Consider the following 24,141-nt stretch of genomic DNA (forward strand, 5'->3'; position numbering starts at 1 on the left):
TGGCAATATCAGGCATCGAGTTTGGTGTGCACGCATGGGTACACTCAGCAATGGATATGTATTTTATAGAAAAGATCGGTTAATGAATGAGATGATGAAATTGAGCATGAACACCAGCCAATTTGAATGGACTGCTCCAGTACTGAGGATTTCTTCGTACTCATTGAGATACAGCGTGGAATAGGCCCTTTCAGCCACGACACCCAGTAATCCCCTGATATAATCTGGGCCCAATCACAGGGCACTTTACAATGACCGATTAACCTGCCAACCAGTATGTCTTTTGTCTGTGGGAGGAAACCAGAGCACCCGGAGGAAACCCACACAGTCACAGGGAGAACATACAAACTCCTTCCAGGCAGCAGTGGGAATGGACCCCGCGGGGGCCGTCTATATTGTAAAGTGCCGTGCTAGCTACTATCCTACCATAAATCGGATGTCATTTTAAAAGAATGTGGTTGATTTAAATTATACACACTGAAACAGTTCACGAAGGAGTCACAGTTGCCATTCCAGTGTACAGATTGGTCTACCGACTGTGACTGGCTCCTTCCTCTACCCCTCTCCATATGCACTAGTGAAGTGATGGCTTCTTCACCAAGCCACAGCCTCACCTTTCTTTAAACAATTGCCGCTGCTTTCTTTTCACAAATCAGAAACTGAGCACAGTTAACTATGACTCTGAAGTAGCTTGTGTTATTACAACGCAACACGATAGAAGCAAGATGCTTGGGAATGAAAATCTGCAGGAGGGGAGTCTGGTTAAGGAATGCTTTAATAAAGTTCATCCACTATGTATAGTACAGCATTAACAGGCAGCAAATACACCCAAATCAAGTGGAAGGAGTTGATACATACTGATGCAGACATTATGAGCCCGGATATGACCACACGACCAGGACCTTGCATTATACATTTACACAAGGAAGGTGACAGGAGAGATACACCTGACAGGAAGAGGACAAATACTGCAGTACAATTCCAATGCCTTTACTTGTTCAATTCCTTTAAATTTAAATTGATTTAATCCCATTCTTGGATAGTAAATCATGACTTTTGCTTTAAGTACAATTACTTCTGAAATTTGTTGTGACTGGGGAGTGGACATAGGACAGTGAGAAACAGCATTCAGTACGGTCACATCCAGCTGAGTTTAAACACAGATAACTAAGTTTCTCAGTCCCTTAAGTTATGTCCCACTACCCTATATACTGTGCACTTGCAAGCCATTATGAACATTGAAAACATGGCAAGCCCTGGGTTTAAACGGCAAGAAAAGATTTTCTCACTCAGGATTTTAAATTCCACCTTTAAATCATGTTCCTGGCATGTGCATGTTTATTGTGTTTGGAAGATTATTGTACACAGGAGTCTCAACTTTCCCTTCTCCCATGCTGGGAGAAACCTCTTACCTGAAGGCCCTTTGATGGTGTGAATCGTTATGTGATATGGCCAGATAAGTGAATGGAGGCTTGCAAACTGGGTGAACCTGTTTTAAGGGATTCTTCAGTGTGTCTACTACAAAAGCCTCTCGAACAAACCATGCAACCATTAAGCTCCTGCAGAAGTCCACTATGTCATTTAAAATTACATCAGGCTTTCCCAAGCACGTGGTTCAAATGTAACGTTTTAATACACGTCTGCAATAATTTAAATCGGAACAAAATAATTTAAAAAGTGACATTATAAACTATTTGCACACTTTTTAAGCGTTCTGGTGCAACTGGAGTTACCAAAAAAAAGAGTTGTAAATGAGGGCGAGTGAAGTGGAATGCAACTTGTGAGTGTCGGCGCAGTTAACCCTGTGTGTTCTGGCAGAAGCTCAGCGACAGGACTCTAGTTCAGCAGCTCCAGGTAAGTGACGGGTACCTTCCCTTTCTTGTTGCCCTTCTCTCCCATCAGCCAATCGGAATCCATTCCAGGCAGACTGTACACTGTGATGAGCTGGGGGTTCAAAGGTGGAGAGAGGTATCAAATCAACCCATTAATGACGGAGTACATCCCAACATTTTGGCACTGTGAGGACTTTACGCAAGATCTAATTACTATGTGATTATATTTACATAGACTGGGCCCTGATGGAAACAGAGATATAAGATCATATGATTTTAATATGAAGGCTGATCCAAGCACCAATTATTTCTAAGCAACACACACACACACACACACACTGACAAACACACACACACACACACACAGACACACAATGACACACACACACACACAATGCGGGAGGAACTCAGCAGGTCAGGCAGCATCTATGGAAATGAATACAGGTATGCGGTGCTTAACGTCCATGATATGTTCTGTGCAATTAGACGTTGTGATTTGGACTTTGTGCAAACGCCATATTATATACTTAGCAAACCTATATGGAGTTCTGTAGTGTACTTGTATTGACTAAACAGCCAAGAACTGTATACTGTACACTATAATACATACATATACTATAATTTTTTATTTGATTTTAAACTTGTTAATTTTTTTAAACTTTTTAAACTTTTATGTAAACACTTTCTTAGCCTATATCACACACAATTTATCAAAGAGGATCAGGGTCATCCACATCACTGTTCTCAACTTCCTCATAGTGTTCCACTTCAGGAGGCGCTTGGAAGCCATGATGCACTTAACGGTAATATTTTCGAAAGAAAATTAAACAGAGAGATAACGCTACTACACTCAAGAGACACGCGATACACGAGATTGGTTACGTCCACTACGTCACGTTCTCCGATCGGGACTATGGACGTATACGTGATCGGACGTTGTCCGAATGGACGTTAAGCGGCGCACACCTGCAGTCAACCCTTTGGGCCGAGACCCTTCTTCAGGACTGGGGCGGGGGGGTGGGGGGGGGAGAGAAGATGCCAAAATAAAAAAGTGGGGAGGGTGAGGGGAAGGAGGCTGGCTGGAGGGTGATAGGTGAAGGCAGGTGGGTGGGAAAGGTCAAGGGCTGGAGGAGGAGTCTGATAGGAGAGGAGAGTGGATAATAGGAGAAAGGGAAGGAGGGGGGGACCCGGGGGAAGTGATAGGCAAGTGAGAAGAGGTAAAAAGCCAGAGTGGAGAACAGAGGGAGAGGAGGGATTTTATTTTAAAACCAGAAGGAGAAATCGATATTTATGCGATCAGGTTGGAGGCTACCCAGATGGAATATAAGTTGTTGCTCCTCCAACCTGAGGTGGCCTCATCCAAGCACAGGAGGAGGCCATGGAACGACATGGCAGAACGGGAATGGGAATTGGAATTAAAACATTTGGCCACCTTGCTCTCTAAGTTTGCAATAATATAAAACAATAAGTGATGAGTAGAAACAAGAGAAAACCTGCAGATGCTGGAAATCCAAGCAACACACACAAAATGCTGGAGGAACTCAGCAGGCCAGGCAGCATCTGTGGAAAAGAGTACTGTCGATGTTTCGTGCCGAAACCCTTCAGCAGGACCTTCCTCCCGAAACCCTTCCTGCCGAAGGATTTCAGCCCAAAGAGTTGAAAAGTGACAAGTAGATTAATCTGCCAGCAGAAGTGGGTTCCAATGCACCATTTAAGAGAAGATTATGCAAGTACATGGTTGGGAGGGCAATGGTCTAGGTGCAGGTCAACAGTATTAGGCAGAATACTAGTTTGGCACAGACTAAATGGGCTGAAAGGCCTGTTCCCATTCCGTAGAGCTCTAAGACTTGTTTTGACCCACGGTACACTATTGTGGAAAGCCATTTACACTGCAAACAAACCAATTGAAAAGCCACTTGCTGGAGGAGAGATAATATGATTCCCCTAGTGATATCGGAACACAAATTAAACCTATTCTCTCAGGGAAAGAAAAAAATCAACCTGGAGGAATATCAACCCAAGTGATTAAGAATTAAAAGACACACACACACACACACACACACACTGGGATGTTGCTTCTTAAGATGAAATGCTATCAAGTAACTAAGGTGGAGAAATCTGTGTTCTTTAAGGTAAAAGATAATCAAAGCAAACGATCGAGCTTAATCCAATGTTCCGCACATCTGTGACTGATGGGTATCTTCACTGCCATATGGACGTGAAATGGTAGCTTGAATACAAATCCCCAGTCCACTTGTTTGGAAAGATAATAGTCATGGACTCTAGAAGTCCTCTGAGGACCACTTAATGGAGACTGCTGAGGTTTCCTCCCCCACTCCAAAGACGCACGGGATAGAAGGTTAGTTGGTCGCGTGGGTATAACTGGGTGGCGCCGGCTTGTTGGGACGGAAGGTCCTGAATCTGTAAATAAACAGAACTAACCTCATCGGCGAGGAGCTCGAGTTCACAGGAGTCAGCTGCATCGTAATCGTAGAGAACACGGGCCTTCCTCGTCCCGCTGGAAGGGGGGCTAACTTCAGTGAACGTCAGCGAGGACGTTGATGGGTTGCAGGGTCCTGCTGCTGCCGGAACCACGGGAATCGTTGCAGCAGAGGGTGAGACGCCGCTGGATGGAACCTGCGTGGTTGCGTTGCCCACGAACGCACCAGAGAACCTGAAATAAACAAGGACACGGTCAGCTCCATCGTTCCACCATGAAATGCACATCAGGGAGTGCAGTTTTCAATAATGCACAGACATCCCTTCAACGTAATTGAAAAACAATCACTGGTGAAATACGTCAGTATCCAAATACACTTGAATGTGGGTAGGGATGCAGGTATCCGGGTTAATCACATAACAAGGTCCAATTACAACTGGCTGCCAAGGATGGCAACGTTTAAGGATGAATTAATCAATTTCGTAATTCCCTCCCAGTGCAATAGGAAGAAAAATCATTACTCTTTCCCTCACTGTGACGGCACACGCACACAGCTTTTATTTTAAAAGAGTCAATAACTCTATGCACTTATATACATTTTTCGCTGCTGCCTGCTCCATTTTTCTTTAAGAGAACAGAGTTCATGTTTTACATCTCTGAGTGAAAAGGTGCTTCCTGACCATAGTCCTTGTTAGGGTGAATTCTGGAGTTAAGCATATACAGGTGTCTCCCACTTTACGCAACTTTGCTTTTACCAAAGACCTACATTAGTAACCTGTTTTCGCATTACAAAGAGGATTTTCACTTTTACAAATTTTTTCCCATATAAATTAATGGTTCTTTGCTTTACATCATTTCGGCTTAAGAAAGGTTTCATCTGAACGCTCTACCTTTATGGGGGGGGGGGGGGGGGGAGAGAGACACCTGTATAGCAAAATATTAACTTCAGCAAGCAATCTTTAGACCTGAATGTGGATTGTAGATCAAATTTAAATTGCAGCCCTGGACAATAAGTTTACTGGAGCTGTGGACATCAGTTAATTGAAAACCAGACAATGCTGATTAACATTCATTATGGGTATCTGGAGTGTGGGTGTAAAGAATGAGGTGTATATGTAATTCAAAGGAAGCATTGTAGATTCATTGTAACTATAGAACTATCCTTTAATGTTTAGCATATAAAATGTCATGCATTATTGGGTTGAACAGGCCCAATATCCACTGCTGAATGAGACACTCTCTTCCTACAAAGAGAGTCTCATTTTGTTGAATAAAACACCTGTATCCATTAGCTTCATTGTCTCTCAGGTGTATTTATTCACATTACAATGGCCCTCAAACACAAACCTGAAGGAAAAACAGTGCATTTCTGGAAAGAGGTATCAGGTGACCTGAAATATTTCCCATTTCCACTGACTCTGTAATATTCTTCACTCTAAATCTCCCAGATTCTGTCCAGCCCAGGCCATCCCTTCTGAGCTGACGCTAATAACTTTGAATTTGCACTAACGATGACCTAAGACAGTCCCATGCATTCTTTTGTAATTCTTCTCCCGTCAGGCAGGGACAAATCAAAGTCCTGGTAGAGAGCAATGGCACTTCAGCCGTGTCCAGGCAGCACGATGGTGTCACGTGCTGGGAAGTGTGAGGGAAGGGACAGACCACCACAGGCCACCAATAGCTGAAAGCAATGCAAATTGTGGTGCCGGCTAAGCTATTGAGATGCAGTTTGCATAGTGACTTTTATCTCCTCTCAGAGATTTTAGTCACACCAAGAATGGAGCATGCACAACCGTAGGTTCATGAATGTGGAGAGGCCAGGGACACAGCCACAGCCAAGATCTTGACCTACAGGACCCTGGGTATAAGAACCACTGTTACCCGCACGCTAAATCTAATCACCCGTAGATTGCACCCCTTCCCCAACCCACATATCAGCAATACTTGGAACTTGGGTGGCCAATTTTGATTGAATGCATTCATCTAGAGTGACTTCCAACCGTCAAATAAAACTTACCCCCAACCTCCAATTTACAACATTTCTTGACTAACAAAAGGTATTCAGTGAAGATGGGAGACAAATTTTGAATGCTTTGATAATTCTTTTTTCATTGCAGTGGCTTCTAGGAGATAATCTTCCAATTTCTGCACATTTGAACCAGTCCTTGAGGGGACAACAGCCCTATCTACGATAAACTATTAGACAAGACCTGTAAATCAGAATGATCACATGGATCAACTTGCCTCAAAGTCTAGGCCAATACACATGGTTTTTAATTTCCTGGCAGGCACCTTCCTTCAGGTAAGGGCGTGGGATTGATGGTTTTAATGCTGTGGTAGGTGGGAAGGCAGGGATGACAGAGAATAAAGGAGCTGCAGAAACTACTCTTTATTACCATAAACAGGAGTGTTCACAGGCTCAGCATTAATGTCATAAATCCAAGATTTATACTTACATTTCTCCATTGGAGCTGAAAGCATGGAATGAAAATTTATAAAGAGGTTATAAAAATAGTTAAGGATCCACCTTCTTTCAGAGGTCACCACCGAGATGCAGCTTAGGGTTGCCAATCAATAATACTAGTTTGGGATCAAAATGGTATGTAAAATCAGCTGCGTTCAAACTCTCTTGCAGGGGACTGGGCCATGAACCATTTGGTGTTAACAATCACTTCATCATCTTCCTTCTGATTCAAGTACGACTTACACAAATAGAGGCACTCAGGTCAGAGATAGATTTTAAAAAATGTACACTCAATGGCCACTTTATTAGATACTTCTGTTCATTAATGCAAATGTCTAATCAGCCAATCATGTGGCAGCAACTCAATGCATAAAAGCACGCAGACGTGGTCAAGAGGTTCAGTTGCTGTTCAGGCCAAACATCAGAATGGGGAAGAAATGTGGTCTAAGTGACTTTGACCGTGGAATGATTGTTGGTGCCAGACGGGGTGGTTTGAGTATCTCAGAAACAGCTGACCTCCTGGGATTTTCACACACAACAGTCTCTAGAGTTTACAGAGAATGGTGCAAAAAAACCATTCAGAGAGTGTCAGTTCTGTGAGAGAAAATGCCGGATCAATGAAAGAGGTCGGAGGAGAATGTCCAGACTGGGTCAAGCTGACAGGAAGGCGGCAGTAACTCAAATAACCACGTGTTACAACAGTGGTGTGCAGAAGAGCATCTCTGAATGCACAACATGTCGAACCTTCAAGTGGTGAGCTACAGCAGCAGACCACAAACAAATGGGCAAATGAGGATGAGCTCACTTGGGTGGGCTAGAGGTTTTCTCTTTTCAATGAGGATGAGAGAGGAAACATCTACAAACCATGAGCACATCGTTATAAAAAGCGAGCTGGACGGTTGCGGGCAAACTGATCCTAAACAACAGCATGCTGAGAGTCCATATGCGCTACCCTCGAGTGGAGTTTGAGAGAAACTAGGCTGAATATATCTTCACTTGCGGCATCCGCTGCCCCTTACCTGCCCAGCAATTTCTGCAGGTCCATCGTATACTGGTAACACTGGGCGTAATACGTCGCCTGAGCCTCCACAAACTCATGCAGGCAGCGGAGGTGGTTGGTCTGTGAAAAGAGAGATTTCAACTGTTTTTTAAAAAAAAAATTACGATTTGCAGGCTTGAATTATTCAAATGAGCATCACTTTCTATTCAGTCTGCCCTCATTTGAAACATCATTCATTAGCTGGCGGACTAAACTGTGCAAGAACAACATAATCTTTCCGTGCGGTGTTGCGACAGGGTAGTATCTGAATGAATCCAGAAGTGAAAGGGGAACAGACCTAATGGAGAATACATTTTCTCCTGCTTTCTGTTAGAATTTCAAAACTAATAATTAACTGGCTGAAATGATGCTCACTCAGAGGAAAGCCAAGGAACTAAGATTACAGAACATAGGACACCACAGGCCTTTCGGCCACAATGTTGTGTCAACGCTTTAACCTACTCCGAGATTGAACAACCGCTTCCCTCCCGGATGGTCAGTGTCATAATGCCATGTACAGATCCATGCTCTGTGCTCATCACCCTCGTTCCCAATACTTCTTGCCTTAGGCAAGAATCATCCCATCCAATGGACTCCATGGATGCTCTGTCTACTGTCTATCCTTCCTCACACTGTGTGTCGCATTTACCTTTTCACCAACTACTCCATCCTCTGACCCACCTCTCTGTCTCTCATTCTTCCGTCAAATCAGTTTAAACCCTCCTCAACAACTGCAGCAAACCAAGGGAACCGCTGTAATGTAGATTCAGGAGTGACAAGCAGAAGGAAACTGTACATTCACATACTTGCAAAAGAAAAAAAAAGGGGAAGAAAGTTCCCAAGCCATGAGAAAGGAGCAAGGGTTCTAATTAGACGGGGCGCCACAATGGTGCAGGAGGTAATGCTGCTCCTTCACTGTTCCACTGATCCAGATTCGTTCTTGAAATATGAATGCTGTCTGCACGGAGTCGGAAAGCATCTCCTGTACCCATCTGAGCATCTCCTGTTGCTTTCCATATTCTTCAAGTGTGCTGATTGGTAGTAGGTCTGTTGACTACTGTCAGTTACCCCTAGTGCAGGTGGGTGACTGGAGATTCGGGCTTGGGGTATGTGTGTAGGGCCAATGACGGGCATATAAGAGTAAGAAATTAGATGGCTGCTTGATGGTCAGTGCAGACAAGATGGGCGGAAGTACCTGTTTCTGTGCTTTACAACTGGGGTCTGCAAAGAGCTTTGATTGGCTGGATGGTCTATTATGCTTAATATTAGATTTGTAACAAAGCACAGAAAAAAACAAATAGGGGATTCCAGTTAATTGGTTCATCGCTTAATCAGGACAGCCACTTATTTAAGACAACTCTTCAACAACAAAAACTAATTGAGAATTTGACAGGAATCATTCCATATGGTACAGAGTATTGTGACAAGCTGAGCCAGGCAATAACAGAACCGTCTCGTTCCATTCACAACATACATGTGTACTGCTGATGCCTTCCAGTAGTAGCCGGGTGACCTCAGCTTGCCGGTCGAACTCTGTCTGTGCCACTCGCAGCTCCTGCTCTGCCTGCAAATAGAAAGGTTGGGGTTGTGTGGGGGGGGGGCAGGGGTAGGGGAGGAGGAGAAGGTGAAACCCGAACAAAGTCACACATTAACACAGCAACGATCTGTAACAGCCCAATACAAACCAGCACTGGTTTACATCTTCACTTATACCTTTGTCCAGGTTGCTTTGTGCAGTCATCTGCCCTGTGTTTTAGATGAATGAACCACCAGCAACTCAGTCACCGGGACCTGGCAATTCCCAAACAGGAGGTCCTCAGAAACAATTGGTTCTGGGAGGCCAGCTGATGTCATCTACCTACGTCAATGGAAATTTTATTGGCTGCTGCCTTAACTTGTCCGTCAGAAATGGTTTGAAAATGGTTACAGGTGTATACAGCTTTCAATGCCAGATTCTTCCAGAAGAACCATGAAGACATTTAAACCTGTATAAATGCCTAGAAAAACACTGTCGGTATGTCAGAAGAGCACACGGCATATTGGGGCAGTGCAAAACAGAGCGCTAGGGGTAGGCCAACACTCTATAAAAGTTATAGAGAGTTTCCGCACCAGCATTCATGCTCTCAACTCCTGCTACTCATTTAATGACCTGTTAGTCTTTATGACCTCAAGGTGGCCAACTGACTTGGTGTAACTGTGACTAAATTAAACAACTCATTGCAAATACAATTAAAAGACCACTTTTTGTGCATTATTAAAGTATTTTTACTTTAATTTCCCACTCAATATGATAAACCAGTTGAACGCCCGTGGATTCTACGGCAGATGGTTTCTGAATGCATTGGACCACCTTGAAGGTAGTTTCTCGCAGAGGGTTAAACACAGAAATGGTTGTGCACAAAATGAACAGCATGGGGAAAAAAAAAAGAACTGAATTACGAGCATGGTTTTCGAATTGGGAATGGACAAACACAGAGCTTGATGGCTGTGGCAACAGTTCATGACCTGGAGACCAAGGGGAACAGCACGGTGAATTGACTGACACCACAAGGGCCAGCGAAAGAGGAGTGCACCCCGACACAGTGACAAAAATCAATTTCATCCACTATCGGAGAGCAGAGTAAAGTCAAGATGGCACTAAGCAGCGACTCCCTTGCTTGCATCTTCAGAAACAACTCTATTTCTATCTTTGATATCTCTATTTTTCCTTTTCAAGGTTCTTTTGAAGACCCCGACCTGGAGTTACACTCTGATTTTGGTTCTTTACGGGAATGGGTCCCGCTCTCAGGGCCTCACAACCGGCCGCTTTTTGATACCCCACGGACGTGGCCTGGGAGACCAGTGCGCCTTCAGGGAGCCGGATTTTCGTGGCTCTGGAGACGGGCTGGCTCAAGGCCGGTGCCCCTGACTGAGGCATTGCGAGAGAACATGGAACAGCAGGAGAAACAGTTCGGCTGCTGGGGGTTGTGCATCCAGAGACCCGAGTTCTCAGGGCACAGAGCTCGGAAAAAGTGACACAACAGACTTTCAACATCATAAATCAGCGAGTTGTTTTGTTATGTCTCCCCTCTCGCTGTGAAACGGAGACACCTCTTTTCCCCTCATTATGGAGAGAGAGAGAGAGAGAGAGAGAGCCTGTGGTATGTTGAATTACCGGGTGAACAAGTCGTCTTTGGGGTACTGCAAGTCTGTGTCTTTATTGGTGCTTTGCTGCACGCTTGAGTACTCGATGGGGGGTGCTGATGCTTTTTTGCTGGTGGGGGGAGGGAGGTCGTTGCTTTGCTGCTGCTTATGTGGGAGGGAGGAGCTGGGGGGGGGTGCTTTGGGGTTCTAAAGATTCATTCCTTGGGGTACTCCTCTGTTTTCATAGATGTTTGTGAAGAAAAAGAATTTCAGAATGTATACTGTATACGTTTCTCCGACATTAAATGTACCCATCGAAACCTATTAAATGTGTAACTATCTGCTACTCACTATTTGACTGAAAATTAAAAAGTCAGAAAAACAGCAGTGAGGTTTTGGTGACATGGTCCACTGCATAGTTAGCAACGTTATTAGCTTGCTAAGTGAATCGGGGGACCCATCTACATTGTACGATGTCCACGTGCCTTGATGTTTGAAGTGAGTGGTCTGCTAAAGAGTTACGCCTTCCAGTGAGGACACACTGAACTTGAACTTGGGGTTGGATTCCTCCGACCCTTCTCTTTTAAGGCTTAAGAATTCCCTGCATCAACTTAAAGGACAAAGCGTAAGGAACAAGGTCACTTTCAAACCTAGAAGTCACGATACTCAAGAAGAAACACAGGCTAGTTTGTAGGTAAGCCCCTTTGCCCTGCCCATCAGCTTTACGTGAGGGTGAGCAGCTCTGTCATGTCGGTAACCTCGCTGGTGTCAATGATCACAGCAGCCTCTGTATTGATCACGTTTCCATCCCAGATGGCTCTACAGTCATGTTTACTGACTAGTTAACTCAATGAAAGCAAGTATTAATGAGCAACTCAATGTGCCTATAAAAAAGATGTTCATCTTAAAATGTACAACCAAAAGGTTAGTGTAGCCGCTCTATACTGAGGAAGAAATGTCATTAGTCATTCAGAGACAAAGCACTGATACTTCCCAAAATGATCACCAATGATCCATACCTGTGTTCCAAGTCCACCACACCCAAAGCAAACTCACACCAATGTTTGCCAATATTAAACAACAGGCAGCCAAGCCAAGTCTGGCTGATGTGGGCTGCAAATCTATACATGCAAGAGCCTCAAAGATAGAAAATTCTCCCTGTGGTTGAAGACATTGATCGCATTCTCAGCACAGAGGACAAAATTGGGGTGCAAGTATCTTTATTTCTCTGAGCCATTACAAGCATGTCGACGTCGACATGAAACTATGAAAAATGTGCGTACAAATACCATCATAGACTGGATTTTGTTTAAAATGATTCCCACCACCCCCAAAATCAGAAGTGATATTAAAGCAGAACACGAATAAGATGTTAGAAAATGAAAGAGCAGTACCAAAATCCAGCTATCCTTTGAATTTGTTATGTGGGTTAAATGAACACAAGGTGGAGCTAGCTGTGGGTATTCTGTTTGTGAGGGTTGGACAGGAGAAACCAGATCAGACTGACGACATTGGGTATCCGTCTAAATCATCAGTATTGGACCCATCAAATTCACAAATACCCTTCATTTCCTCGAGCAATCTTAATTCCATGCATGGTTAATCAATCAAATTATCAAAGATATTGCCACAATTTTTAAGATTTTAAACAATACCAAGGAAATCCATCAGTTGCCAAAGCTGCAATATACTTACACTAGAAAATAGGATTCATTAATGCCTTCGATGTAAAGAATACAATTTGCCTTTGAATGTAAAGATGATTTGTTTCCCTAACCCAACGTTGACGGTTGCTAGAAGCACACAAATGCAAGCATCTTTCAGACACGCCTTCTGGGTTTTGGGTTAATCAGGATCCCATTCAGCTGAGTGAAAACTCTTGCAGTACGGAAAAGGATCAAAATTTTCCAAATGTGATGAAGAGTTTGGCTTTACAGAAACAGGCCTTTTGACCCAAATGATCCATGCCGACCAAATTTCCCATCATTCCGAGGGGTTGCATGAGTGTGTTCTATATATTGCAGCTTTAATTCATCATTAGCCTCCACCCACCCCAACAGACATGGAGAACCTAGAGCATGGGTCACATGGTAAATTCAGAGCAAACTGCTCAACGCCGTGGCAGATAGCATCGTCACAACCCCTAAGTGCTACGTCCTGCAGCCATTCACTTAAATTTCAACAAACATTTACAAGTAATGTAGAAAACCAGACATCATTGGATTTTCACACAGAATCAGGGTTTCTCTGATTTCATTAATATTGGGTGTAAGGTGCTTTACTGTATAGAGCTGAGAGATTTCACTATCAGGTCCCACTTCCAAGAATATAAACTTCCTACTTTTTGCCAGTGATTTTGGACATCTCACTCCCCCCCATTGCTCCACTATGTGGATTTATGGATTGGGAATGATCTAGCTGTGATACACCGGGTTAAGGCGCTCTTGCCCTTTACCATTTGCATAACTGGGTGGATGTCCTTAATCCCCATCATCACAGATATTTTCTCCTTCTGTAGGGCATTTGTTTCCTGGAGGTGTCGGGGTAAAATTGCAAAGAGTTGAGACATGTCCCAGAATATCACGTCATTAAGTGAGATCCCAGCCACAACATCAAGGGCGTGAAATGCAAACAGCAATATCAGATCACTCTCGTTACTCCCTGTCCCTTTGAACGATCAACCTCCCTCTTCTGACCAAAATCTCTTTACCAGCTGACATTGGCCATTAATACCCAGGGGCGGGTGGTATCACAAGGGACAGGAACCTACAGTACTTCACCTCTGCTTGAACCAACTTGTCAATCAACTCCCAGACTGGAAGTGGGAACAGATGGGGATCAATATGAAGATTCACACTTTGATCTGAGGTTTATAGAAGCAATGCAAGTTTAGTAATGATTGATTGGGAGGCACTCACTTGTAAAACACCTTTTAATAATACTTTATTATTCCCCCAATATTAATCACCAAGTGACCATAGCTTAGTTTCTCCAGTGCCTATGTCATTTCTCCATGGGTTTTGAATACTCACTTTCGTCACCTCCTCACTCCAGAGCTGCAAGTCCACACAGCAACAAGAAAGGAGATGAGTGTTTGACACTAGAAGGATCTCATCATTACTGATGCTCAATGTAAGCCATGGTTAGGCTACGGTGATAACACAACACACAAACACAAGCATGCAGAAGAACAGAAAACATATTTGAACTGTGGACAACAGGGCCTTCATTGCTGATGGTCTAGTGTGGATTACGGACCCTGGCTGAGAATTTACATCAAATAAACAACAAGGCAAAAATAGCAAGCCCTGGTAACGCACACCTCTGGATGGGTCAGGGTGTGAAAGGTTACGGGGAGAAGGCAGGAGAATGGGGTTGAGAGGGAAATAGATCAGCCATGATGAAGGGGCAGAGCTGACTCAATGGGCCGAATGGCCTTATTCTGTTATTTATCGTCTTATCAGGTTTATCATTGTACAGGACTATGCAGTATTGGTCTTTACTACACAGTAACAAATCAATACTGTCTTACATTTGGGTGCAAGGTAGTTTTTCCAAGAGGGAGACAAGCATGAGAGAAACAGTAAAGGTATAATTCAAGCTAACAGACACTGTAATTGAATCAAGGATCAGCAAATCACAAATAGCCTGAAGTTTAATGGAAGGTTTGGAAAATGTGGTACTGAACAGTGGTCGAGCTACAATTTACAGATTAGGATGAAGTAATCAGCAAATCGATGCTCTGGTGATTGGGTACGCTAGTATGATAGTGGTAAAATTCACCTCCCTCCAGCAGTACTACTGATAATCCCACAGCCTCAGCTCTTTGGCAGAATCAGACAGGCAGAAGTTTCAGACTACTGGATGTTGTGCATATAATACCCAACACATTTTGAATTCACTTTGCTTAATTCAATTACAATTTTAAAAAAAATTAAAACGCTGAACCAGGCAAGTTTAAAAGAAATGGTGGAAATAAATCTCCAGTGAGTTTTAGAATTAGATAGTACAGAAAGAGGCCATTCAGCCCAGCGCATTCACACTGACCTGTCTACACTAATCCTATTGTCTGCATTATGTCTGTATCCTCTCAAGCTTTGCTGTGTATGTGCTTGTTTAAATGCCTCTTCCACATAGAACTTGTATCTGATTCTACCACATCCTGTTGCTGTGCATCTACATATTAGTGACTATATTAAAAAACCTTTTCCCTCACATCCTCTTTGACACTCCTTTCCCTCGCCTTAAAACTGTGCCCTCTTGTTCTTCATGTGCTGCCACTGGAGAGAGTCCTATCAGTTACCTTCATACTCTCTCAGGCCTCAGAATTTTATTTCACCCCTTCAGATCACTCCTCAGCCCTCTTCGCTCCAGGGAAAATATGTAATCTCTCCTTAAAACTCAAGTTCTCCAATCCAACAATATCATTCTGTAAATCTCCTCTGCACTTTCTCTAGCACAACCGTATCCTTCCTATAATGTAGCTACCAGGACCGAACCCGATATTACAAGTGCTGTCTAACTGGTGTTTTGTAAAATTGCAACACAATGCCCCAGTTTTGTTTTAACATACTCCAACCTATGAAATTGGGGATGCCAAATGCCTTTGTCACCACCCTTTTTATCGGTGTTGTAACTTTCAAGGAACTATGGCGTTAAACGCCAAGGTCACTCAATATTCTTCAGTGATCTGCCATTAGTTATATCTATCTTACCCTTATTTGACATCTTAAAATGCATCACCTTGCACATGTTGACAGTTTAAATGGAGAATGGGTACGGGATCCTAGTGAATCACTGGGATTTATGCACAGCAGATAGTCAGAGTGTGCTATATTAATTTTTGCCAGTAAAGAAGGAAGTCTGCTGCACTATTAAGGTCAAAATCTCACACTATGTGATACTTGTGATGTTATTTTTCAAATCCACCAATGCTGGCCGTTGACAGTTTATTGGCATAGTCCCTCTGGGAATAGAATTGTTATCACATACGATACAAAGGGTACTTAGCCACCAATAATAACAACTTGGACTCCAACAATAATAACTTGATTTCTTTTGCCGTGAGTCAGTTCTGACATGTCATCATGGAAACGTATTATTGGTGTCCAAGATTCCAGGATATCTCACAGTTTTTTTGTGGAGCCGGCCCAGATACAGTATACGCGATGGATTCTGTTCACCTGATTTGGATGCACCTCTAGCCCCACCAAATGAAGGCAATCCACTCAGCCAAGTCGAGAAAGCCAGGGTGCTCATTGGCAGGGCAGGGAATGGGAGCCTCAAGACTGCTCAAGTTAAAACCCTGCAACTCTCAAGCACAAGTCACTATAGTCTGGGACCCCTTCCTCACTGATTACTGACTCTCTAGGTTGTGGATCGGAAAGAAGGAAACAAGTTTTAAACCCTAGTTGATTTGCCGATTTCACTTGTGGGGCTTGGAAAACCAATGAGCTCCTTTGCTTGAATTCACATTTAAACAGCAAATGTTAAAGATTCCGAGAACCGGAGAGATGATAAACCCCATATGGAAAGACCTCCTCCAGCAGGGTGTATTCCTGATGGACTGAAGAATTTACAACTAGTGCTCTTCACTATCAGTTCTTTTGACAGCTTCATGCAATCTGAAACATCATGAAACAAGTAGCACAATAACACCTAAATACTGGATTATAAATTTTCTTCTAAGCTAAAAGACTAGATTAAGCAATGTGAAAATCACTGGCTCTTCAATAAAGAACATTTTTCTTGAAGGATTGGGCTTCAGGACCATGTTGTTAATCTTCTATTCCTCACATACCCTACTCACATACCTGACTCCAATCTTTTACTACAAAGCATGACCAATTAATTTCACTAGCTAACTCCCTCTCAATGGAGTGGTGACAGTACCAGCAGGTTTTAATCACTATCTTGATCATATATCCCAAGAATGACCTCAGATAGATAAAGATGAATCCTCCTGGTTAGAAAAGATTAAATGAGACCTGATCTTCACCTTCCCCCCTACTTTGTCAACTTTCAGATGACAGGAGGAAAATTTCAAACAAGGCAGGGTAAGAGAGGAAAGGCTGGGGTAATTCAAACATCACACATTGTACTGGTGACGTGGAGTTCAGAAAGCTGAATGTTGGATTTCCACAGAGCCAGTTCAGGTGGGCCTTCATATTGGTAACATGAGATTCAGAACTATGTCTGAGGTTTAAAAATTAGACACAATCCAACTCAAAAGTTGGTACTAAAAGCCAAAGTCACATTTGCTCCCTCCTACCTCATTTATGGAGAGGATCTGCCTTTTTCCTAGAAGTGAAAAGTCCTTTCCCCCCCTTCTCTTTGGAGGTGAACGGCAAAATTACCACATTACCACATACCGAAATTCCCACATCCCTGGGAAGACGATCCCCCAAAGCCCATTCATCTTAGGATCATTGTGGTGTTTACATCTCTTCCCACCCACCCCAGTTCTCTGAAACTTCTCACACTCCATTTACCTAGAGATAGGTTGTTCTATTTTGATCCCTCACCACTTCCATCACATCATTTCCAGGCAAAATTCCCTTGCCTCCACCTACCCCGCTCCCCTCCCCTAGACCCTGTACCGTTCCCCCAGAGATGGTCAGATTCCCCAAAATGACCCCAATCTCCCTCTTCCCAAATGGATCAGATATCCTTCCTTAAATAGTGGAATGCATAGATTATAACCAGCTTTGAATTCAGAATCTCAGACCTAATGATCCACAATCAATCATCAGAAGTTGGAGGAAAGAAGCTGGAGTGATTTTGGGTAGAATCAGAACAGAATATAGTGCGTTCAGCAACACAGAAATACCCCACAGATGGGGAAACACATGCTGTGAACCAATAGAGATGGAGAAATTTTCACATGTGCACCTCCCCCAGGACAGGACCGGACAGGACTCCAGACAGATGGAGAGCACTGCACCAGAGAAGGAGATAGGAAACACAAGGATGCTGGCTTTGTTGAAGAATTGCTGCTCAAGGAATCCCACTTGGAAATTTATCAGAGTTTAGTCAATGGGCAACTTTGAGACGTTCTGTGTGGAGTTCTACAATACGTTTTCTTTTCTTCCAGTGATGTAGGCTTTAACTGGTTTAGTTAAATTTCAAGTTGAATTTGCCTTAAGACTACTACATCAAAAAAAAAAATCAGGAAACAAAAATCGTCAGCTTCAATGATTAAATATAAAATTATATTAACTAATTGCAAATAGAAGTACGCTATAAAATGGGACACGTACATAAATATCCGGAGGATAGCAGAATCTACAATGCCAATAACAAGCATTTACAGTATATTGTGCCTTTAACATGATAAAGATCCTAAGGTACTCCAGAGGTATGAAATCAAACAATATAAAACATTTCTCCTTAATGATTTAGCACCTTATTCCCCCAGGTCTGTGAGATTAGCTCCACTTATTATTCTTATAAAATGTAATGCCCCAGATTAAAAATTCTCCTTCACATTTTACAATTTCTCCAAGGGCCTGGGCCTTCTGAAACCTCCTCCAGCCCTCAGTTCTGTATTCTTTCACAGCCAGCCTCCTATTGATCCCATGTGCCTTTTGCTCTGCTGTCTTCACGCATCAACACCCACAAGCCCTGGGATTTCCTTGTATTAACTATCTTTCACCTTAGTACCCTACAGGAATCTTCCCTAAACCAACCACTCCGTCAACTGTGCCTTCCCAGTCATCTTCTTTGCTGAAGTCTCCAATTTTCTTTGATTGCACATCTCTGGAACGCCTCAGCACCTTTTCTTGTGTTAAAGGCTGAATATAAATGTAAATTAATACAAGACAGCAGTGTAGGAAACTGAGGAACTGCAGTGAAGAGTTACTCTAATGAGCAGAATTGTCAGAAAGCCTTTCTCTGTTATTCAGTGGCACTGCTTGCTTTCCCTCCAACAACACACACTTCAAAAGACTCAAGACAAATCCAACTTCCCTCAGAATGATCATGGGGTTAGCAGCAGATCAATCTACGCTGAAGGGGGTGAATGCTGGAGGGTAAAATTAGTGTCACTTATTACATACCCTCTGAAAAGAATCAAAAAAAGATGACTGAATAGGACACAGCAGGTTCCAATATTCATTCTGTGATAGAGTAGGTAGTGGCAGCTGAAGATTATAATAGCACAAAGCTGGGGAAGCAAATTGCAGATTCGCCACCAGCTTGCAAACCCTGGTTGTGCCGCCTTTTATACTGAATTTCTTTCAATGTTCAGCAGTTGTGTGTAAATTTGTCAGTTGAGGTGGATAAATGGGATTTTAAACAGGTCAAATACAGAGGTGGGTATGTAATAAATATGGTATTGGATTGGTGATGCTTTTTAATCAGAACAGACTCATTGTTAAACACTGGATAATGAGGAAAATGCACAGATCTCAAAGGGAATGAGTGGATGAGGGAGAATGGTTGGATCCACACACATTATGGGACTTGGGAAAAGCACGGAAGTGCAGCTGACCGCTAACCTCCCAGCTGAAAGTGATCACTCAGTTGGATTCAGCCATGATTTGGGGGTGGTCAACCTGATTCACACACAGACCTTCTCACTCGTGCCTGAGCTCCCTCTCAGACCAGCTGAGCATCATTTTGACATAGGAGTACTCAACTAACCTAGACAATTACATCCATAGACATATCCTGCTCCATCAGCAGCAGAGACACACCACAAGTGAGGCTGCCATGGTGACCAGTTAAAAGGAAGAGGCCATGGGTACCCTCGATGTTGACTGAGTTTCGGGCCCAGCCATGGCAGGCGGAATTTAATGATAACCCCAGCGTGCCTCCAGATGGTGGGAGTGACTAAGCACTGCGGTCCACGTGATGAAGGTACTGCTACAGAGCTGCTGGTGTGGCAGGAATAAGGGGTCACTGATGCATTTCCGAGTCGGGATAGTCCGTGATTTGATCGCATTCCCATGAGCATAGTGCAACCTAGGCAAGTTCCTGCAACGCATTCTGCAGATCGTGCAGAGCAGCAAGCAAGCGTTCACAGCGAAGAAATGGATGCCAGTCAAGCCACTGGTCATCAACTGAAAAGTTTCCAGTGGGTGATACCCACCTCCTGCCCTCTCTCGTACCCTCTCTGTGACGACTATCACTTGGAAGAAGCAGAGCCCAGCAAGGACACACGTGCACTTTCTGCCCAATCCCATCATTGGCTCACCTTGCCAACCTACCATCATTCTACCCTATGAGCCTCCGGAAGAGATGCTCCATACTTCCTGGCCAAGAAAGATCTCCAACTTCGCCCTACTCCTACAGTGTCATCAAGAGGACATTGCCACAATCAAGAGGAAACATTGGAAATGAATTGAGCTCGTGATGAGAAGAGAGGCCAACCCCATCATCAAGATAGCACTTCATTGGACTGCTGAAGGGGGGAGGAAACGCGGGAGACCAGAGACAACTTGGTGCCATACCGTAGAGGCATAAATGAGGACCCTCAACCATTCCTGGGGCACAATAGAGAAGATGGCCAAGGACAGACAGAGATGAAGAACCATCATTGCTGCCCTAAATGCCAGCGGGCAAGCAACCATGATCGGCTTAGTAGCACGCTCGCCAAGGAAGTGCCAAAGTAGTTAACTGCTGGCTGGATTCATTAGAAGTGGCAAGAGTTGAACGTACTTGACATTGTCCACAATAATTTACCGGCGTGTCCATGGAAAACTAGAAGTGACGACCATACAACTTTTGTAAAGTCCCACCTTCACACTGAAGATGCTGATCCCCATATTCTGTGATGCTACCATCATGGGGTAGATGCAAAACAACAGAATGGATTTCCATCTGAAACATTAACTTTGTTTCTCTTCCTACGAAGACTGATCTGCTGAGTATTTCCGGAATTGTCTGTCTTTATTTTAGACAAATGTAGCAACTCAAATCTAGGTATCCATGGAAACACAAGAGTCCAAAGCCTGTGGCTTTGCGCTCAGCATGCTCTTGCTTGGCCACTACCATGAAGGCAGGGGACCAAAAGCAATCAAATCACAACAAAAGCACAGGGTTGGAAATCTGAATTAAAAACAGAGAATGCTGTAAATACGCAGCAAGTCAGGCAGCATCTGTGCAGAGGGAACCAGAGTTAACATTTCAGGCGCAAGTGAAGGTGACTCCGGTCGCTAGACAACATTGCCAAGTGGTCTTTCTCGGGTAGAGTGCTGGATGCGACCATTTTCAATTACAATAATAATCTTCACTTCATACAGCTACCTGTAAGGAGTCTGGTGCTCCGTTTTCCTCCCACATACCAAAGGCATGTCGGCTGGTAGGTTAATTGGTCATCGTAAATTGTCCTGAGATTAGGCTAGGGTTAAATCAAAGGTTGCTGGGTAGCACGGCTCGAAAGACCAGAAGGTCTTGTTCTGTGCTGTATCTCAATAAATAATAAGTTAAAAGTACGCTCAGAAGTGGGGATGTTTGGTGATCACTGCACAATGGTCAATCTCATTCTCAGCTCTTCAGATAATGAAGTAAACTACATCTGTATGCAGTAAGAGCTGAGCAAAGTGTCGGTCTAACTGGGAAGTAACGTACAATCACACAAAGGCCATGGAAAATGAGACAGAGTCCAGTCATCCTCCCTCGACATTCATGGGCGTAACGTCACCGAATTCTTGATCATTAATATCCTAAAGCGAAAGTTCACTTCTTCAGATGCAAAAACAAGGATAACTTAGAGGCAAGACATTTTGTTTGAATGATTCACACTCCTGACCACCCAGAAGTCTTGCCACCATCCACAATGAAGTGTCCTTCACTTGCCTGAACGAAACACCTGACATTTTTATTGGTTTCCTTTGGTCACCCCGTACAGAGACGCGGAGATAAACCTTACCTGCGTGCCATCCAGGCAGATGAAGCCATTTGACGTAGAGTAGTTTAAAAAAAAACAGAGTATAGGATGCACTGTTGCAGCTACAGAGAAATTGCAGCGCAGATGAACAAATAAAGTCCAAGGGCTGTGGTGAGGTAGACTGGGAAATCAAAAATTCATCTTTAGCATATGACAAGTCCTTTCAAGGGTTTGATAACAACCTGGGGAAACAAGGACAGCAAGAAAGTGGAAACTTTCAAGCTATCGCCAAGTTGCACACTACCCTGACTTGGGACTACGTTAACAATCCCCTGCTATCCTTGGGTCTCGGTACTGGAGCTCCCTACCCAGCAGCATCGTGGGTGTACTTTCACTGCTCCAGTTTTCACAGCACCGCCCGCACCTTCTCGAGGGCAGCAAGCGATTGGTTAACAATCTTGCCAATGATACCCACGGCCTGAAAGTGATGTTGCCATCAGACTAGTCAATCATGATGGGAAATAAGAGTGTGACCTCAATCCAGTTGTGGCATTTTAAAGGGGGTTGATAACTGAGTTAAGGACTTCAGGAGGATGGTGCACATCTAATCTCTCCATGAAGAATCAGTTTCATGGAGAATTCAGAAACAGCATCTACACTCAGCCATTTAGCATCGACACCCTGAAGCCAGTTACTGAACGAAGAGGGAGGCAGGCCATCTAAACTCAGTCTGCACGGGGAGGAATGAAAACACCAGGGTAAAGTGTTCCACGATACCACAGCATCTCTGCTCTTGCAGATTAGCTTCCAGGAGAATCCCCTCCTGTTCCACTATGCTTGTAGGACAGTGTTAGATCGAACAGAGCTTGGGTATTGTGTCAGACAAATTTAATACAAGCCCAATGTTAATTAAAACTCCCCCACCACTTCTAATAGGATCCAAGAAATAATAGGGGTTCATCACAAGATGGCATTGACAAATATTACACTGTAGTTTTTAAATGTCAGTTAAAGAATACTGAATCAATGCCATAGAGCTCAAGAGCTGATCTCATTTTAAACTGATGCTGTTGAAATGTAATGAAGCTTAGACTCAGAACAAGATCCCTGCACAGAGACGCTCATTTGGCCTAATAAGTCTACGCAAGGTTTCATTCATTCTTCATCATGTGATGTGTCGTAAGGCGTGGGTGATCGTGGTCTTGACTGTGATTGTTCTTGGCAAATTTTCCTACAGAAGTGGGTTCCCATTGCCTTCTTCTGGGCAGTGTCTTTACAAGACAGGTAACCCCAGCCATTATCAATACTCTCAGAGATCGCGTGCTTGGTGTCAGTGGTCGCATAACCAGGACTTGCGATGTGCACCAGCTGCTTGTACGACCATGGCTTCATGTGACCTTGATCAGTGGGCTAAGCAGGAGCTACACCTTGCCCAAGGGTGGCCTGAAGAAGCGTCTTACACCGTCTTTGGTAGAGACGCATCTCCACCCTGCCACCCAAGACAAGGTTTACGTATCATATTAACCCTTCCAGTGCTCAACATTGCCAATACGCACATACAATTTAAACCTGTCAGTCACAGATTTCAGTGCTGTTGCATTTAACTCTTATTCCGCTGAACTGGCACAGCAGAGGGTTTCATGATTCATTCAACAAGGGAGAAGGAAGCTGGGCCATTGGTATGATATTTGGAGAAGTGGATAGAAGGGGAAAGAAAAGGGGTGAGATCGGCCCTTCCTTTATTAATGTGTCTCAAATAATCTGACTGAGGCTTAGGGTTACCAAGATTCCAGAGCAGACCTGCAGTCTGCAGAAATTCTAGCTTCATTTCCAGGACCCTGTTTTGAGCAACTTGCAGGAGGAAAATCTTAAGAGGTATTAAAAATGCTTTGCTTAATTCTTTCTCAAGCTATAGACAGACTGGAAGTCAGGCTATTTGACCAAGGTTGGTAGAGGTGAATAGATCTGCAGGATCACATTCCAGACTAGGCAAACAGATTGCAGCTTTAAAATTTGTTACTTTAAGAGGCCTTGTAAAAAGGGTCACCAATCCTCATATCATACATTATAGGAGAGAGAGAGTTATAAAATAATAATTGGAGGTTGAATTTTGAGGCTCCAGCGATGTCTTACCGCAGATGCACTGGCCGACAGCACATAATTACGAGGCCTGGTCTCCTGAAAATCAGGTGTCGCCTACAAGGCGGGAAGAGAATTTACAGAAAAATACATGCAACATATCTAGACGTGCTTTAACAGCAAGGCCACTTCAAACTTGAAAACGGCGCTGGTTCCAAACCAAAACCAAGATCAGACTCAGAGATGTGTGGAGGAACTGGACTCAAACAGTGGGTGTGTAGCAGGTACTACTACTGGGGCATTTCCTGATCAAATCTGTGCTCAGTTTGAGGG

At 43.6% G+C, this 24,141-nt stretch overlaps 1 protein-coding gene across 6 annotated transcripts in view; it reads right to left on the reverse strand.

The window, feature by feature from the left end:
* Positions 1 to 757: 757 nt before the first annotated feature.
* Positions 758 to 24,141, reverse strand: part of LOC140731117 (endophilin-B2-like) — a 114,828-nt gene continuing 91,444 nt past the window's right edge. Inside the window, exons 6-12 of one of the 6 annotated variants that reach the window (XM_073052420.1) lie at positions 23,863 to 23,925; positions 13,931 to 13,954; positions 9,250 to 9,339; positions 7,756 to 7,856; positions 6,729 to 6,743; positions 4,275 to 4,506; positions 758 to 1,944 (exon numbers count right to left, since the gene is read on the reverse strand). In XM_073052420.1, coding sequence (XP_072908521.1) covers positions 1,837 to 1,944; positions 4,275 to 4,506; positions 6,729 to 6,743; positions 7,756 to 7,856; positions 9,250 to 9,339; positions 13,931 to 13,954; positions 23,863 to 23,925 — 633 coding nt within the window. In that variant the 3' untranslated portion in view covers positions 758 to 1,836. The remainder of the gene's footprint in view (positions 1,945 to 4,274; positions 4,507 to 6,728; positions 6,744 to 7,755; positions 7,857 to 9,249; positions 9,340 to 13,930; positions 13,955 to 23,862; positions 23,926 to 24,141) is intronic. The other 5 variants (XM_073052423.1, XM_073052422.1, XM_073052421.1 and 2 more) reach the window with 5 other exon arrangements.

The sequence above is a fragment of the Hemitrygon akajei genome, chromosome 7 (assembly GCF_048418815.1).
Source record: "Hemitrygon akajei chromosome 7, sHemAka1.3, whole genome shotgun sequence".
In the NCBI taxonomy this organism is placed as follows: Eukaryota; Metazoa; Chordata; class Chondrichthyes; order Myliobatiformes; family Dasyatidae; genus Hemitrygon; species Hemitrygon akajei.